General features: G+C 35.0%; 2 protein-coding genes across 3 annotated transcripts; one reads left to right on the plus strand and one right to left on the minus strand.

The window, feature by feature from the left end:
• Positions 1 to 3349: 3349 nt before the first annotated feature.
• On the minus strand, positions 3350 to 6465 carry LOC108766854 (uncharacterized). The gene is made up of 4 exons (XM_018516386.1): positions 6157 to 6465; positions 4934 to 5161; positions 4384 to 4591; positions 3350 to 4277 (listed from the first exon to the last, which is right to left on the minus strand). The coding sequence occupies exons 1-4, from the start codon at positions 6224 to 6226 to the stop codon at positions 3731 to 3733; spliced, it is 1053 nt and encodes a 350-aa protein (XP_018371888.1). The 5' UTR covers positions 6227 to 6465; the 3' UTR covers positions 3350 to 3730.
• A 3811-nt stretch (positions 6466 to 10276) lies between these two features.
• Positions 10277 to 18640, plus strand: LOC108766851 (HIV Tat-specific factor 1). 2 transcript variants are annotated; one of them, XM_018516383.1, is made up of 6 exons: positions 10277 to 10404; positions 12080 to 12164; positions 13873 to 14058; positions 15394 to 15483; positions 16526 to 16694; positions 16933 to 18640. In XM_018516383.1, the coding sequence occupies exons 2-6, from the start codon at positions 12089 to 12091 to the stop codon at positions 18041 to 18043; spliced, it is 1632 nt and encodes a 543-aa protein (XP_018371885.1). In that variant the 5' UTR covers positions 10277 to 10404; positions 12080 to 12088; the 3' UTR covers positions 18044 to 18640. The 2 variants fall into 2 exon arrangements, with proteins under 2 accessions (XP_018371885.1, XP_018371884.1); XM_018516382.1 differs by having other exon boundaries at positions 10278 to 10404; positions 12075 to 12164.
• The last annotated feature ends 1031 nt before the right edge of the window (positions 18641 to 19671 follow it).

Here is a 19671-nt window from a genome sequence, read left to right on the forward strand (position 1 = left end):
AATGCTGGATTCACACTGCATCCGATTTGCGTCGTACGACGCTCTGCAACCAATCGGAAAACAGGATTCCGATGGATTTTTTGCTTGGTACATCGGAATCCTGTTTTTTGATTGGTTGCGGAGCGTCGTACAACGCAAATGTAGTGTGAATCTAGCATAACAATTTTCAGCCAACTTCAGTTCGGCGACACCGAGAATATGCATTTCCTATAGCAAAAATGAGGTGTTAGCAGTCCATGTGTTTATAGTCAAAGATTCCGATATACATTGCCACTAGCAGTACTGAAAAATTGTTCTGCTATTAGCCCGGATCCTAATACGGCGCTTTGAACCGGACGCTGGTTGGTGAAAAACAGGTGATGGGGGTAAATTTTACTCCCACAACCGGCTTTTCACTAATTAACGCTCTGTGTCAAAGCGTTGTTGCCCGTATGAGGATCCGGGCTCACTGTCAGTGACTACATTTACACGGCACCCTTAATCGAGTTTAATAACATCCGTAGTTATGAAACTGGCCAATCACAATCATTCCATTCTCCCGAGGAAAAGCTACTATGATTGGCCAATTTCATAACTACGGATGTTATTAAACCCGATTAAGCGTACCGTGTAGCAGAGGTCAGTGTTGTTAAACGGGCCGGATTTCTGACACATGCGCGTCCAATGTAGCTTCAGTAACCTACCGATTACTAGTAAATAGGGGATCATTGACTACGTTTACACGGCTCGATTTACGCCGAAGTTATAACATCAATGTTATGAAACTGGCCAATCATAGCTGTTCCTCTGAAGAATGGAATGACTGTGATTGGTCAGTTTCATAACATCGATGTTATAACTTCGGCGTAAAGCGTGCCGTGTAAACGTAGTAATTAATCGCCTGTGTAAAATTTTTTCAAAAATGTTGAAAAAATTTTACATAGGCGATTAATGATCTCCTATTTACTAGTAATCGGTACGTTACTGAAGCTACATTGGACGCGCATGCGTCAAAAATCTGGCCCGTCTAAAGCCTTGTGTCCATGATGCGAGGCCCACCCTTGCTTACAACTCGAAACTGGCACTTCAGCTTTAGCACTGAAAATCTTGGCGTGTTCTTGCACTATTTAGTGCAATTCATGGAACTCGTCCAGTGTTGGTGTGAACTGAGTGCGCACTAATGGCGTGATCCCATGGTGCAGAATTGGCGCAATGCAGAATTGGCGCAATGCGGAATTGGCGGAACGTTCGTAATTGGTCGTGGCTTCATTCCGCCGATTCCGTTCCGCTAAAATGTGTTTTCCTATGTCCCATTGAACGGAATTTGCGGAATGCGCAATTAGCTCTGACCAATCGCATGAGTCTTCCCGTAGATCACTTTCATTAGATCTACCAGAATAGTGTTTATCATTTGTTCGCATTGATTGCGCATCCACAAGTTTATTTTTTAGGCTCGTAGCCCTTTTTCGTTTTGTTCTTTTTTTAATTATTAACTTGTATACATGTTTCGGCTAACTTTTTAGCCATTCTCAATACGTACAGATGATTCCATGTGATAAAGTAAGCGTTGAGATGTATAAGATTAGACTATGGTACTCGCATGTTTTTCCTTATTTTTAGTCTCCCCAATGTTTTCATGAGAGGTGGTCAATTTTCATTTCTTTGAGAAAACGCAACCAGTTGACTATAGCTGGATGATGCAACCTTGATTAAGTGCCTCCATTAAACCACTGCCGATACACGTCAATGATATAAATAATCAGTCAATTAGTAACTAAAAAAGCTTCGCAATAAATTATTGTTTGTATTAGAGTATCAAAGTAAACTGCTGTCTTGTCTAATTTAAACTGTGAAACGTTTTTAATTACTAATTGATTAATTATTATATATAAATAAATATGATATATATATATATATATACAATTTAATAATATTGAAATTATTGTGCACGTATTACAGCGCTAATTCTCTATTTGCCGAATTTATTATAATTATATTTCTTTTAAATCTGAAAAAAAATATTTAACTATTTCTTTTCCAGTTTGATATTTAAATTAATAAATAACATAAAGAAAGACGATTTTGATATAAAAGTCACTGCTGTATTACAAAATCTATTATAATACCGCACGTTCTTTGAAGAAATACAAAAGAGATTACAATGGGTGTTTTCCAGGAAGGATACAGTCAGACACTGTGTAACACAGTGAATCGTTTTGTCCTTTTTTAACGTAGTCAAAAAGTAAGGATGTAATGATTCACTGTGTTAGGGGCTCCACACAATAAAAGGAACAGAGAATAAGAATTTCAATCTATCAGAAATCATGTATTGTGGAATACACACTGTGTATTCCTTTTATTTTGTGGAGCCCCTTACACTGTATTTGACTTGCTGGAAAGCACTCAATATTATCGACGACCAGTATCGAGGGGTTCTACAGTTAAAGTCGGATCGAGCAAATAAGCACGCTAGTCATTGATATATGTATTATACGTATGTATAAGGAGAAGAAGAAGGAACGTAACTAACGAAATAATGAATAACAGAACTAACATATATATATATATATATATAGTGTGTGAATATTTTATTATTCATTTATTATTTCCGTGTCACACGCAGAATTAATTAAATATCCTTGTGACAGTCGTATTGCCCATTCCGTTTACCATTTCGTATTTTTTAAATACTAATTTATAGTATGTACACGGATGGCGTGAAACTGTCGTTGTATTTTTTTTTAAATTACGACAAGCTTGAAGAGGAAGAAACATGTAATATGTACGATAAGAAACGCCTAAGTTATTATTGATAGACAACGCCTAATCTCTGGGAATTCGAAGTAGTCATCAAATATTTATTTTTAATTTTTTTTTAATAAATAATTTATTGATCAATTAATTAACAATTGATCAACTAATTTCTTAGTAAAACGTAAGATCAGTTATACGTTTAGTCAAGATCTTGTGAGTGATTATTGTAGATTAGTACATCATCGCAAGAAAAGCGACGATTTTGGAATGAAATCGACAAGCAAACATTGATCACAATCGCGGGAGATCATATTTGAGGAGCTGAGCGAGAATAAAATAATTGAGATGCACGTATAATGAATAGGATAAAATCGCAACAATAGGAAAACTACGCACCGAAGCAAGAAAAAGTTGTAGAAAGGTTTATCAAAATCTTTTAATTTAACAAAATAATATACAAGTAAAGCTTGCAAAAATTATCTTTTTAGGTTCTATTTTAGGTTCTATTTAAGAAACTTTAAAATAATTAATAAACAATAAAATTACTCAGATTGATGTTAAAAAGAAGAAACTTTTATCTCAGTATTTCCATGTATTATAATACATATAACGATTATGCTATTGTTAATATGTCGCTTTTATATGCACTATAGTATTTGGAAATACAGGGATGAATTTTTCGGGAGACGGAGAATTTAAGCTACCGAAGATTGAACTATGGTACGAAGTTGCAATCCCATTTTACTTCATTATATCGCAAATTGCAATACATTGATTTATCAGCATTAGCCTTAATGATATTATCGAGGATCACGATTTGTACTGATCATAAAGATTAAATTACCGCGACGGGCGAGACGATTAAATGAAGTAACAACCTCCTCTCCATTACCCAGCTCCGCGTGCATACATACGAGAATAGTCTAGGTGCAGCACTCTAGCTCTAAAAGAATGAGTTGACGATTTCCTGCACGAGGTACCGATCACACGGCAAAACTCAGATTTCATTGACGTGTTGATGAATGTTGTATGCCCGTCCACCCCTCCTGGACTCTTTTGGTACCACGATCCGGTGTTGCGGTACCACAGCTTCCGCTTCGAGTTTCTTCTTGGCCTCTTCTGTCGCGTTTCTGTCAGCCATTAGATCGCTTGGTCTGGAGTAAACAAATGTGGTCTCCGCGCCGTGAGATTGTCCGATAGTCGCTGAGCCTTTCAGGACATTGTCCTGAGCGCTCAACAGTTGCTTGAATCGCTCATCGCTTTTTTCGTTTTGGACAGCATCGTCCATATTGCGGGCCGATCTCGAAGACACGTCAATTGAGGGTCCTGTCCGTTCATTATTCGTTATTTGCTGTTGATGGTCTTGTTGTCCATTGTCCTTGCTCGTGAGATTCAGTTTTGGATTCAGATTAAGACCCAGCCATTGAGTGAACAACGCGATACCTTGCTCGGCGCTAGCGGATACTGCAGCGATCAACTCGTCGGTGTTAAGAGTGTCCTCTTCTTCGTCTGCGTTATCAACGGGCTCTGTCGTTTCTGTGATGCTGCGTAGGATCGAAAGGAAGTAACAAGACATTCTTTTATATATTCTTTTATATGAGATATTTTTTGCATTTCAAATGCTTTCAACTAGATCACAGAGATACTTACGCGGAGACCTCCACTTGTCGGACACCCTGATAGAAATTGAAGCATCCTATGTGATATGTGGCTTGCGGTGCACCCAACAAAGCCGGTTCGATTACCATACAACCATCGTAGCCACCGACATCAGATTGCTTCACCGATGTAAATCGCGCGCAAATCTGAGCCAAATCCGACAACAAATTCATGCATGTCGGTTTATTGGCTGCGTTCGCTGCAAAAATAAAAAAAACCAATGATTAGTCCGATTAATGTGCCATTTATCTGATACAAAAAATGTAGACATTAACAGATAAATATTAAAATATCTGTATTTTTTATAAATCGAAATATAAAACACAGGCTAGAAGCCTAACGTAAGAAGAAGAAGAAATATAAAATACAGATTACAAAAAACTTTTGAATATGCGCGGTGAAGTTATATTAATATTTTCAATTGAATTTTAATCTAATTCAACGTGTTAAATTTAAATTGTTATTAGACAATATTAAGTTAATTAAAAATTCAATACAGATAAGATTCCTTTATTATTATTATTATGATTTGACTACTTGCCGATCCTTATCGTCGCATTGTGAAGTGGATTATCGCCATAGCTCAAATTTAATGAGATATTCTGCTCTTTCTGCCTAATATTGACGCAAGCTGGGCCACCTAGATCAATAGTGGCCGTCAAGTTTAGGTCGACGCAGCAGAGACAACCGGAAGTCTGGCACAGGCACTTGGATTGCGACGTGGACGATCTCGCCTCGACCTCCGGCAAGTCCCATGAGAGCAGGGTCTCTGCGGACAGGAAACGCATGTGTGTGTATATGTACGCATATATGTAAGAGAGATAAGGGACGCGCGTGGCAGAGAAACTCGGAATAGAGAAATCGGAACGAAACGAAAGTCGTGCCGCCGATCGAAAGTCAAATGGAAGCCAAATTTCTACGCGTTTCACCGCCGCGTCGTAAAAGTTTCCTGTGGATTCTCCTTTGGAGAAATGACGAATTAGAGTGTGACATTTGAAACGTTTATACCCATGTTTATGGATCGAGGAACTACACCTGGATGCTAATAAGTGTGCCAATGCGTGGATTTCCATCGGTGTACTTTCTCGCGTATTGTCGAGATCGAGTGGCTGAATGACAGTTTTGAGGGCACTTTTCGTCAGTCTTTTATGGACGACGATTGACAATAGAGACAAAGGTAGCTTAGAATTGGGTAGCATAAGAAAATGAAATTAGAGATCGAAGATCTAATTTAAACTATTATCGTGAAACTCTTACCAAAATATTTTTTAATGTACACGAAATGGATTAACAATTTGAAAATCATATGTAATCAATAATATATATATTAAAAAGTTTAACCTGTTTAAAAATAGAAAATAGATATAAAATTGCTTTTTAAAATTCTAAATGCATATATTGCATTAGAAAAGTAAGTAACTTTCTTTTCTTTGTAATACAACTGTTAGCAATATGATTTCAAATAACACTGTAAAAAGAATTATTCTAACAATAAACTATCGTATTCACGGCACAAGTTAGCTTTACTTCATGGCAAGATGAATTAAACGACAATCTACATTTCGTTTTTCAAACAAATAGAAAGTAACCGGTCATATAATCTCTTTTGCAATCGCGTTTATCACGTGAATGATACAATAATGTAGTTGCGCCAATGCAGGCAAACACGTGCGTCGGCGCATTGAAATCTCCGGCGCGTATACCCGCGCGAACCCGAATTTTCGCACTAGCGTTTCTTAATCACATTTGCTTCAAACAGCTCACCGAGCAATCCAGCGGACGCGACGACCACCAACGTGACCATCAGCACCAGGATCGTTGCTCTCACAGCCATGGCGTATTCCTCAAAATTGCTGTTAGTTCAACTGAGTCGTTCCCTTTACGATCGCGCTCGATCCCTTGATCGAGCAGCAGTCGAATGATCGGGATCTATTGCGGTGCTGTGACCGCGCGAATGACGGACGATTCAAAATTAAACTAACGCGCGAGTGAGAAGATCTTCGGAGATCCTGCCCGGCAAAGAAGAAGCTTAAATCTGGACACGGCGCCGGTTCCACGAGTGTTGGATCGCCGACCGGTTCGGCGGTCGGTACGAAAACAGGGGACAGGATTGGTCAAGACCGTTGTGGTCGGTGGGGCACCCCGGACGGCCACCGTCGATGCGCGACGCGACGTAACGAGGGGGCAACAAACGGCGGGCAAGGAACCTCATCTGGGTGACCGGGTGACCTCCTTCCTCCACCAGCTTGGTACCGCGGGGGAATTGCGACCGTTGGCACTGTGCCCCTCTGCGACGTGTCGGCATAAGACGTGTCGGCGAATGGGGAACAAGAGGTATTGGGCTACTCTTTGAGTATTATTGTCCGTGAAGCTGGAAGTGGATGATCTTGTGATTTTTCTGTGAAGTTACTGAAGCTTTGGAGATTTGATATATAACAGGTCTACAATTTTCTGGAAATTTTGTAGAAAACGGAAAAGTAGAAATGCACATTTTCTCTCTTTGGAAATTTCTTTCCGAGGATTGTCATTTCGAGACATCTTCACATTCTTACGTGTGAAAGTCGTGAAATCCAATAAAATGCTGTTATAAATTTTCTAGCTGGGACAAAATCAAAGCCTGATGAATCATAATCTTCTAAAATATTTTAAAGTATTTACTTGTCAACAAATAAATTCAATAGCACTGAAATTATAAAAAATAATAATTTTAATATTTTGTCGAACACTCTTGTACTTGCGACTCGTAATTTTATAAGGTTCCCAAATGTTCCATTTTGGAGTTTAATTATCGGTATTATTAACTTTTTCCTCTTTAATTTCTGTAAAAATTACTGCATAAAATTTCCATAAACAAAAAAACACTAATGTATATGAAGTGTTTAAAGAAGCTCGTTTTACTTTGTGAGCAAGTGTTTTCTAATTTAATAACGCGACTTATCTCCTTTCTTCTGCTTGAGGATCCTCTCCTCGGCTTTCACCGTTTGAAGAAAAGTCACGGTCTTCGCGAACTGCAGAATCACTTACGATTCCGTTCTATGGATTGCACAGCGCGTCGCGTTCCTGATATCTTTCATTTTTTTGGAGTGTGGGCGCAGTTGGCCACGCGTGACTATGAGAGATGGGAAACGGAGCGAAATATGTGACCGTGGACTGGGCCAAGTGAAAAGACATTCTCCTTCGAAGGGGAACATTCCTTTCTGAAATAGACCATTCATTATAATAGCAGAAATGTGACTTTCTCTATTTGTCTGTAAAATTTATCTTTTTGCGTTAGAAATGCGCAAAATGTGTCGGACGGCATTTGATGAAGCTGAGAGAGACGAGGTCGCGAAATGTAGATTACGATCAATTTCGAAAATAGATCTCAATAAAAAAAATCGATTTCTCTTCCAGCCTATAGAATTACATCAGAAGAGGGAACGATCGGAAGCAATTTGCTCATAATCTGCTCTGTCATCGATCGTCGCCGCGGAAACGATCGGCGGTTAGATAATTGCACAAATAATAGTGTTGTGCCGTCAATATCGTAAGACGTCAATGTCACGGATACGCGATTACTCCACCTTAATCGCGAATCTAATCGCCGATAAGCGCGATTGCACTTGTCGGAAACCGCCCACAATCCTTTTTTCCCTTTTTTTCTTTTCTGCAACGCGATACAACCGCGAAGAGAACGCGGAGATACGTTGCATCCAAACGATTATTCCACGACGTTACGTAAAAACTTGTTTGCCTCTCGTTTAATCGGGGCCTACATATTTCCGGGTCATACGCCTCGTTCATCAGCTTAGGAATCCCCGAAGATCGAGTTATCATATTCGAGATAGCCCGGGTAGCGATGGGATCAAACAGAGCGATGCATTTTGGTAACTTTTGCACAATCCTATCATTAAACCTGTACATTTCTTCTGGCTTTTAAAACATACGAGCAGTTTTTATCGAAGTATTTATTATGTATTTATAAATAATTTATTGTCGTACTAAAGCTTTGTTTGACGCTTGAAGTACGTTTAAAAATTAGGATTAAAAATCTCTCTGCTATAATTATCTTTATTAGAATTTCAACTTCTCTTCCTTATTATATGCTATTATTTCTTGAAGCACTTAAAAAGGTGAAATATCTAATAAACCATTACTCGCGATAAGTTTGATGCCATCGCTATCGAGGACCTGGGGCATTGGAGAACAAACGAACAAATATTAACCAAGGTAAACCACTCTTGGTGAACCACTACTTTCTTCGACCCACTAACCGGAGAAAGGCCCCTCCTTAGCCAAAACATGATTCCGTGAATCGATTGAAGACGAAGGAACGTACGAACAAATGGACAAATGTATGAACGTACGAGCGAGCACCTGTATTAATTTCGTACTGCACTCGTGTCGTTCGTTGCGTTCCGGATATTTTTCTTTTCTTTCTTCTCTCATACGGCGACGAAATTCCCGCGAGAGACTGGACGCGCACGAAAGTGGGTCTTCGGTTAGAATTTGTGTCACAAACTGTGGTATTCACGGCTGGCACGAGTTTATGGCGTCGACTGATAGTGTCTGCACTCAAAGTTAGAAAATATTTAGAAAAATGAAAATAATTCGATTAATGATATTAATTCTCAATGCTACTTATTTTTAATTTTCTTTGAGGATAAAGTTACCAGTTTTCTTCCCACACAGCAAAAATTTCCGAAATACATCAGACAGATATTCTAAAAATATCATATATCCCAAATATATCTTTAAGATATCTCTAAGATATATTTTTGATACATTTGCTGTGTGGATTACCTAAAAATATCACATATCCCAAATATATCTTTAAGATATCTCTAAGATATATTTTTGATACATTTGCTGTGTGGGTTCAGAATAAGAAAAATTTTAATTTATATATTACATATATATTGTATAAATATATATACACATACATATTATATGTATAATTATACAGGTGTTTATATAAAATTTTTTTACTTGTATTATATATTTCTAATACCTACAATTTTATTTTAACTACAATAAAAAGCATTAAAGAAAACAAAAATTAAAAAAAAAATTATAAAAAGAAAATCAACTTTATTTATGTTAGATTTTTTATTTGGTTGAAGTACTCTTGAAGTGATTATCTTGCCAATTATAGTTATCAGACAAATTTCAAAGAGCTGATTTATTGGTTATTAAGAACTGTGTGCATGAAACAATGATATAAATGTCAAAACAATTAGTATGTGCAATGTGAATAAAGAATTGATGTCACTTACGCTAATCGTAAATGCATTGCGAGTCATCGATATAGTTTCGTTGGTAGAAAATATAATAGTAGGTCACATTATTATGATGACTGTAAATTAATGATAACTGTAATGTTTATAAAATCGAATTAATCGTATATGTAATTTCTGTCATGTATACCATCTTATAATATTAATTTGGAATACCCCATATGCCATTCAACTTTTTATAATAACCTAAACAAATTCAGATAAGCATATCGCGAAGATTATCCCCGGGGCGACTTGTCGCTTTTTCTGTCGGAATCCGGACGCAATTAAAGGACGTTGGACGTCACCAACGTGACTTTCCCCTCTCCTATGGATATTTTCGTCTGAGTTGAATCATCCGGAACCATCTTCATTCATCTGTGTACATCTGGGCATCTGGTACCGGTTCGAGGAGAGATGGAAAAGTGGACTTCCCGCTTTCGTCGTCGAGACAACGGCAACACCGTCGTAGTCCGATGAAGGACGACAGAGGATCGGAACAACGTGGTTGGTTAGGGGCCGCCTCTGATTTACCTAGAGCACATTAGAATGTTTAATAATCCTAACAGCGGCTTGGCGGACAGGTGGTGGTGGCCTGACCGACTTTTAAAGAAACCTTGGGGGGAGTTAGGCGGCATCTTCAGTTGGACATTGGCCTCCGTAAGACGAAGAGTCAGGGAAAAAGAGCTGTAGGGTGCAGGAGACAGGAGAGCACGAGCACGGCTGCCTCCTCGGATTTCTTTTCAACAACCCACAGGTGAGTAAAGTTACAATTTGTGCATTTGGAGGGTCTGGGAAATTGGGAAACGTGCCGCGATAAAAACGAGAAGTCTCATTCATTGAAGAATCGCTCACGTGTGGATAATTTTTAAAATAATTCTTTAAATAATTCTTATAGAATAATATATATCTTCTGTATGTAGCTTCTATACGTTTAGTAGAATTACATGTCCGTAAATATTAATTAATAAAATAGAGCTTATATATAAAATTAAATTAACGAACATTTCATGATCTTGCTTCTTTATTATGTATTATATGAAATTGACAAGAGTTTTATTTGATACATTAAATTATTTGGAAATTATCATCCGCCATTAAATTTAAATAGTGTACAATCAAGATTCACATATTATTATTACATAATTATGTTATAATAATATGAATGCATTCTTTATTTATAATATTTATTATCTTGCTTAAGATTAATGAATATTTATTATCTATCTACTATCTTGACAAGTGTAGATTTATGAAGCGAGAATATATAGAAATCATTTTACAGATCACCGTTTGCGCTCAATTAAACTTCTCGCACTATCACTTCCGCGATTTGGTCTCCGTACGAAGCGACGCGTGAGGAATCGATCTCACATACGATGTGTCAAAACGTAGTGTTGATCGTATCCAACACCTTGACCATATGTAACGCACTTTATAACGGTGACACGAGTGTTTGTTCCGCGCGTAAAGCTACACATCTCCTCGTGCTACTAAAGTCTGCCATCGAGTCTTTCGAGTAAGCGCCTTTCTTATACACACGCCTTTGACCGTGACCGGGATTTGGGTCAACCGGTCGCTAGTAACTCGTGTTTAAAACCGGAAGGAGAATACGTTTTCCGCGTCTGGGACGTTTTGTCCGGTTGTTTATTTGAAAGATAAAAGTATCGCGGTGATTCTGGTAGAGATATTTTTATGAATCAGGAAGTAGAGAAGTATGAAATTACCGCTCTACCTCAACAATTGATGAGCGGAACGAGTGTCTCTATTGTTTGCTGACGAGGGTTATGGGATAATCATCGGAAGGCGGGAGAAATAATTATGAGAAAAGAAACACTTTTAACGTACTCTTTTTTTTTTAATGTGATCTTTGTGCATGGTAAGCTAAATGCACACTGCGTAAAATTGATCAGTGTGATCTCAAAAGTTGCTTAATCAACGAAACGAGAAAAAGTTTAGTAATTGTATGTAAAATATAGGTATCTAGATGTTTTACTAAAATTATGTCAAAGAAGACCTAAAAGTTTTGGAAATTCTTAATTAATTGAACGGCTTTTAAAAAAATTTTGCAGTTATAATAATTTAAATATGTGTAAATATTTTATTTTATTGATTAGTGATAAAATGAGATATACTGATTATTATCTATTAAAAAAATTTAATCTTTGAAAATAATTTTATTATATAATAGGAAAATATACTATATAAAGCAGGTATAAAACTACAAAATGACATTCGTCATGCTAATTTAGAATTACGGCACGTGCGTAAAATCTATCTTTTACGGTTCTTATTGTCGTGCCTTTTTATCAGAATCAGCCGAAAGAAACTGTAATAAGACTGGAACGTGCGTGCCACTACATATAAAATGGGTATTTTTCACAGTAATATTATAACCGCATCACGTGTTCTTGGCATTGTTTCCAGAACAGAGTGGAAAGATGCGATTATCGACGATTTTTGAGCTGTTGCTGATCCTCTTGTTGGTGGCCTTTGCCGCTTATGGCCGAGTAATTGGTGAGAGAAACAGCTTTAAGAAAAAAAAAATAATGGAGGAAAGTCGCCGATACTGACATAGGTCTCCTCAAGTAAAAAATACCCCCTTATTTTTCGGAAACTAACTATTGCACTTTATTAATACTAATAAAATCATGATCTGTTTAGCTAATTAAAGAAGTACGAACTCATAATTCGTAGGTTTGTGGCTTGTTTCTATATCAAATCAGCTAAAAACGAATTCTACAAATGCGAAAATAAAATTCTTACGATTTTCTTTTGCAAATTGTGAGGTTTAAATAATAGTGACTATATTATTGATAATATTACGTCATTTTAAATACTTGTAGTTTCCAAAATAAGTTTTATTTATATTATTTTTTCTCTTAGTCTTTTCATAATACGATTTTTAATTTAAAATTGGGGTGTAGTTTTAACTGACACACCTGTCCGTAAAACAGACCATGAGCTAACTTAATCTTTATAATGTTGCTTTATAGTGTCAAATAAGTCTATTGGAGCTGAAGGCAATCGTGCATATATGGAACAACTCTAGAAAAACTATCGCGTTACATATTTGCAGACAGAACAGCATAAAGTAAATATGCATATAATTCAATAAAAATGTTTTATAACGAAGTAAAATGATTCTGAAAAATCTTATATACATTCACTTATAAATACTTTATACAGATAATTCCTGTAAAAGAAAAAGAATAGGAATACGTAGCATTACTGCCTACTGTGTCAGTTTTGGAGACGCTTTTGTCAGACGCTCATTTTTGTATAACTTACGAAAAACTTAATTATTGCAAAATTACAAACAGTATTATAAAAATTGCTTATACTATCTGATAGAAGACACTTTTTACTTTGTATTGTTTTTGAAGTTGTATTTTTACCTTTTGTTTAAGAAATATTGTCTAAAAACAAAGTGGTATCGGTGACCTTCCTCTAATAGAAGAGCAAAAATAAAAATTTTGAAAACATAGAAAATTTTTATACAGATTTTATTTCGCATATGAATGTATATAAAGATAAGCGCACGGAGAAAAATTTATATTAAGTTTTAATATAAGTTTAAATTACACTTTACTATGTTTTGAATTTTCGTATGCACCCTCACAACATAATTCCGACTTAACTTTTACTATGGTAATACTAATTTTTATCACATAAATAAAGTAATTATTTTGTTAAGCTATATTCTAACATGAAAAGTTAATTTTTACTATGGTACGCAAACAAACTTTGCTAGGTATATATTTTTTACTTATTTTTACAATACTAACTTTCATTCAACAAGATTTTATTTTGTAATAAAAAATTTACTATAAAATTTACTATATAAAAAAAGTGTAAAAATTACGTAGTATTATTGTTTTTAAAAAAATAATTATAGCATTTAAACTTATAATTTACATGAAGACCGCAGCTACTACCACATCATAGTAATTTTAAATATAAAATTTTCTCCGTGCGGTAATCATCTTATTTAAAGCTCATTTTATACTGTCTTAAATTAAAAGATTTCAGGATTTCAAAATTTCCTATTTAAAACTATATATGTATATTTTATTGCACGTATGTATTTTTTAATATACATTTTATGTGTATACTTTTAAATTTTGCTCGTACTCCACGCCACATAAAATTATAAATAGGATTTCTGAATTTTGATACGAATTTTGTAGGTTTAAAACGGCTTTAAATTACAAAATGTTCACAGATCACAATGAGGCGACGCATCGGGTGGCTCGTGCCGCGAATAATGTGAAACAGAGTGACATAGATTTATCAATGATGTCGCTAAAACAAGCGACCGATAGTGTAAATCGATACTGCACCTGCAACGAGAACATTTGCAATTGCTGTCGGGACTTTCACATACCGCTTGTCCAGCTGAAAGGACCGGGTAATTATCACGCAATGTAATTGTGCACGAAAAATGAAAGTGTACTATGGAAAGGCAAGTATATGATTATATACTTGCGTTCCCATACCGCACTTAAATTTTAATGAGTTTGTTATCTGTAGTACCATTCTATATCGTATATTGTACGTTATATAGGGTAACTCTGGTATATACGCTGCACCTAACAAAATAATTTATGAAGTATTTTTACTATTTTTAAGATAAATGAACTATATCAGTAAAAACTTTGTATTGTCTATTACTATGAAAACAATATTAAAAATCCGGAATACTTATTTTTCGTATTAAAAAAAGAACTTTTTGAAATTCTTGGATTTTTACCGTATATCCCATAGGGATGGGATATATATAGCTACTCATAGGGGGAGGGGAGTATGTTACGGCTCATGAAAAATTTATAAATAATGCTTACAAATAAAACTTAAAATGACATGATAACTAAAAATGTTTACAAAGTTTTATTAAGAAATAAGAATGATAAATATGTATATGAAGTAATAGATAATAATTACAATCTTCCTACATAATATACTACAAGTGTTACTACATGAGATACATCTTTCATGTAATGTGTTTGTTGCATTTAGTGCACTGAATCCAATCTGAGCACTTTGTATGCTTTGAGGATAAATTCCGCCCGCTAAAAATGCTGTATATCTCAAACAGATAGAACATACCAAATAATAAACTAAACAAAGTATACAAGAGCAAAGCACTTGTATTTTGCTATACAACGTGCTTTACTATTCTTCTACACTTATGTATCACGAAATAACCACTATAGGTATTTTACGCGCTCTACAGTAATCATTGTATGTAAATTATGGTTTATAATGATGTTACTTATTACACTGACAAATCGATTCAACTCACAATAATTTCATTAATATTAACAGTAAGAAACTGAAATTATAACACTATACTAATATAACATAAAGGCATGTAACAGAGTAGTTACAGGAAAATTACCCCAACTTTTTTTATTTTTCCTGACTTCTAATAAGAAACTGAAATTATAACACTATACTAATATAACACAAAGGCATGTAACAGAGTAGTTACAGGAAAATTACCCCAACTTTTTTTATTTTTCCTGACTTCTGCGGCGTAAATCTCAGCGCGGCGTATTTGCCGGAGTTACCCTATTTTATGTTATTATATTTGACATAAAATAGAATTTAATTCTGTATTTTTTCATAATAAAATATAATTCTGCAATTTTTCTGCAATTCTTCATAATAAAACTTATTATATGTATTTTTTATAAATAATATTTTTTCTGATGAGAAAGAATTTCTGTATTTGAAATTCTAGGATGCGCTTCATTGCAGTATCTTCAGGGTGACAATTTAGCAGTCCAACTGAGCTTTGGCGACAACATATTAACTAGCACAATTGTTAATGGTAATCACATTCATTGTTCGTAACGATGACGATTAACAGTTCTTTCTCTCTGCCACTTTCTCTGATTAATCAACATCTCCTGTGAATTATTTATTATAGAGAAAATTTAAATAAATGGCAGAGTCCGAAAACGTAATTTTAACGTGATATTACAAAACGAAAGAAACAAAACAAAAAATAATATTGAATAATTATAGAAAATTTCTAATATGAAATACAATAAGATTTCTTTTCATTCGCATGATTCTGTTGATTTGAAACAATACAGTTATAAATTATGAAAAAACTAAGCTTGATAGACGTTGAGAGCATATATCTCTTTATTTGATGAACAATTTATGTCACGTGTCTCGCAAAAGACTAAATCATGCACGTGTACCGCTCGACAATATTGACAAGAAAAGTGTGTTAATTGCGAGTGAATCAACGTTTGGTAGATATATATTAACGTAATGTCCAGGAAGCTATAACTCGACTTTCACCCGGCAGTATGTTTGTCATTGTCATTGGAATTTGTCGATAGAACGCGTGGCATACATGGCATTTGAAACTTTTACTTCCTTTTAAAGAATGTGAAACTATGCGATACTACATAAAAAAAATACTTTTGCTTCGTTATACTAGTTAAATTTCATATTATCGTGCTAGTTCCGTACGTGATTTCTCCGGTATGTGCGTTCATGAAAAAATGTATTACGAAGTCAATAGTGACGTACAGGCGCCACTCGATGAATTCGTGTCAGTCTAGCGGAGCGAAAGTATTTACACAAACGGTTTTTCGACGTCGAGTGTGTTTATCTTCTTTTTTAATCGCGTTTGACGACCTCAATTTGTTTGAACAGGTTCTAGATATCATGACATACAGATAATATAAGTATCTGACACCTTCAGTAATACCTATATTTTAATGAAATTGTTTTAATATATTTTATTTTTTTTATTTATTAAATGTACATTATTTCGAAATTTCGATGAAAGATTTTGAAAGAATTATAATATATAAAGTTCGACTTGTATGTGCATCGAATATTACAAATTTCAGGAAAGAGTCCGAAGCCTGTGTGCGTACCACTACCTGGTGGCTTCACCAAATTTTGTGGCAGAATTTATTCCATCCAACGCGACGCGAAGAATCACTTTAAAGCGTGCCTCGGTTTGGAACTGCAATCCCCTACCGAGTTAGAAGCTACTCTTCGTGTCAGTTGTTTCAGGTACTTACAATGAAAAAAAAATATAGTAACATAAATTTGAATTTTCTTTCTCCTTTACGAGATACAAGAAAAATTCTTAAAGAAAAAAAAGATAAAAAGATTTACTATGTAAATTATTTATTAAAATATTCCACACAATACAGCTCTCTGAGGCACCTTCTTTATCTTAAACGTTCTATTCCTTAGAGAACTATATTGTGTGGAAAATAGTGTTTCGTAATTCGATCTTGAATTTCAGATTCGGTCCAGACGGTCTGAAGCTTCGACCAGCCGAACCACTTCCAACTGTCGAGACAGATGCTGCTTCAGAAGAAGAAGACGATGATGATTTTTTTGGGCTAGGTTCAGATGATGACGAAGATGATGAAGATGATGAAAGACCTATCACGAACACCGTTCCCGATGGCTCGGAAGTTGATGCACAAGAATCAGATGATGATGATGACGATGACGATCCGTTAGGTTTCAGTGCTCTATTGGATATCTTTACTGGCGATGACGATGTGCCGACAAGACCTAAAGTTACTACCGCGGCACCGTTATTGGAATTCACTATACCAATTTTACCGCGGCCAACGACTCCCGCATCATTGGAGGATCATGAGCTGCCCATCAACAACGAGCAGGAAACTAACTACGAGGACCACGACAGCACTCAGGAACCATTCAAAGCAGAAGAAGAAGAAGAAGAAGAAGACACAGGATTGACCGAGAGTAATACCGAAGACAGCACTGATGAGAATAATGAACAAATCACGGAATCCTCCAACAAAATCGTGTACATCGCGAAACCTGATAAAGTGCCGACTGTCAATAAAGTGAAGAAGGGAGTCGTTGGAGACAAGAAGAAACCAACGGTGACATCGACCAGCGTAAACGCTATTCATGATCCTGGGAAACCAGCGAAGAAACCTATTAAGGATGAGGATGATGACGATGACGATGACGATATTTTAGATGATGATGATGATGATGATGAAGACCTCGATGACGAGGATGATAGTCTTGAAGACGATGATAAGGATGATGAAGACGAAGACGAAGATGAAGAGAACGACGACAAACTGGATGATGATGAAAAGCATGAAGAGCACGACGACGATGACGAGGACGAAAAGACTGAGGATCTTGCCGATTTAGATGACGATGACGATGATGACGAGGAGGAAGATGCCATGTTGAGTGCTCTTATAGATACTGGCGGTAAAAAGAAGAAGAGCAAAGAAAATACAAAGTCTAATGAAACTAATGTCGAGCATGATGATGAGGATTACGGCTTTGGATTGGGATTTCTTGCCAGGAAGAGGCATTTCAGCGGAGATCGTCAAAGCAAAGTTATGAGGCTTTGAAGTGTACAGATCGTTGTTCCAGTCAGTAGGATAATTGGAAATTAAAGAAAGCTCGTCCTTCTTATCTGGCTATGAGTTCGTCGATCTAACAAAACTCAAGATGTTTTGTTTGGATTAGCGAAGATTCGGTAGATTTTGGTATAATTGTGACAGTGATGATAAGATTAGAAGAGTCAACGTTTCTTGACATGCAATTTCGCTAAAAACGGATGCGTGTTTCTACGACATCCTAATTATTTCATTATCTTCTAATTACAATAATTGTAAAAAAAGTTCATTAACAATTACAGCTGTTATTTTACAATAACTGGATTGTTGGAAAATCAGCAGTTTACTTCGCTATCACAATTACCTTATTTCTTAATGTAGTTAATTTTTTATTTATTGAATAATATGGAGACTGAGATACGAGATCTTACAGCGAAGATGGAAGAGCTTTCTTAAGAGAAGGCTCAAATAGAATTGCGTAAATAGAAAATATTTATTTATCGGAAACAAAATCCTAGGAGGATTTTATTTTATTTTAATGCAGAGAATTTTCTGTTTGTAAGGAAGACTTATACATATATATAATATATCTCGAATTATTCGTGACCTCAGCCATAATAATTTGCTCGATTAGATTAACGTTATTTATTAAGAGCAAATGAATATTTATGATTTATGTATTTATTAAGTTATTTATTGACTCTGTAATAAATAAATAAATATAATGCGCTGTATATGTATATACCATGTACCTTTCACATATATAATTATTAATTTAGTTTTTAATTATTGAATTTTTATTATAATTAAATTTAAATTAACTAAATGGAATACTAATTTAAATTTATTTAAATTATTAAAATTTTGTATAAAAACATTTAATATATTTTTTTAATAATTAAAGTTAATTCTGTCAGAAAATTTTGAAAGGATAATATTATAATAATTAATTATTATAAAAACATGTTAGTACTTTTAGCGCAAAATTTTAATTAATACTTTTAATTATTTTATGAGATTTTTGAGACACGATATATTTCAGAAAAGTTTTTCTAAAATTGTCAATAGTTTTATACAGCTGAGTGTAGTTTTTTACAAATGATAATATTTTTCATCATGCAATGATTTAAGGATTTAAGCTCTCGTGTTGCGCAACAGAAAAAGTTATGATTATTTGACACTGCTTAATATATACGACAACATTAAAGATAAGAGTTGTATACTAGTAGACACACGAACAGATTTTAATAATCAAGCATGATAATAACATACGCGGAGACAAGCGGACTCTTATCTTTTAATATTTTCTTAAATCATGTGAAATGAAATCTTAAATTTTGTTACGTAAATGAGAGCTCGAATTGCTGCTTGTTAGGTTACCATTTTGAATAATATTGCATTAAATTAAGAATTAATTAATAATTAATTTTATCTTTATTGTTAAATTAAGAGTTAATTTTCTCAATGTCCTTCGTGATTTTAAAAATACATATAATAAGTAAAAATATGAAAAGTCAAGTTTTGTTAGAGAGGTACTTGCATCCTTAAAACCATTTTATCGTCAAAATGAAAAACATCTATGTAAATTTGATTTCCGTGCAGTACATGCATCCTTTTTGCAAAATTTCAAATTTTTGAGT

This window comes from Trachymyrmex cornetzi, unplaced genomic scaffold (genome assembly GCF_001594075.2).
Source record: "Trachymyrmex cornetzi isolate Tcor2-1 unplaced genomic scaffold, Tcor1.1 scaffold637, whole genome shotgun sequence".
Classification (NCBI taxonomy): Eukaryota; Metazoa; Arthropoda; class Insecta; order Hymenoptera; family Formicidae; genus Trachymyrmex; species Trachymyrmex cornetzi.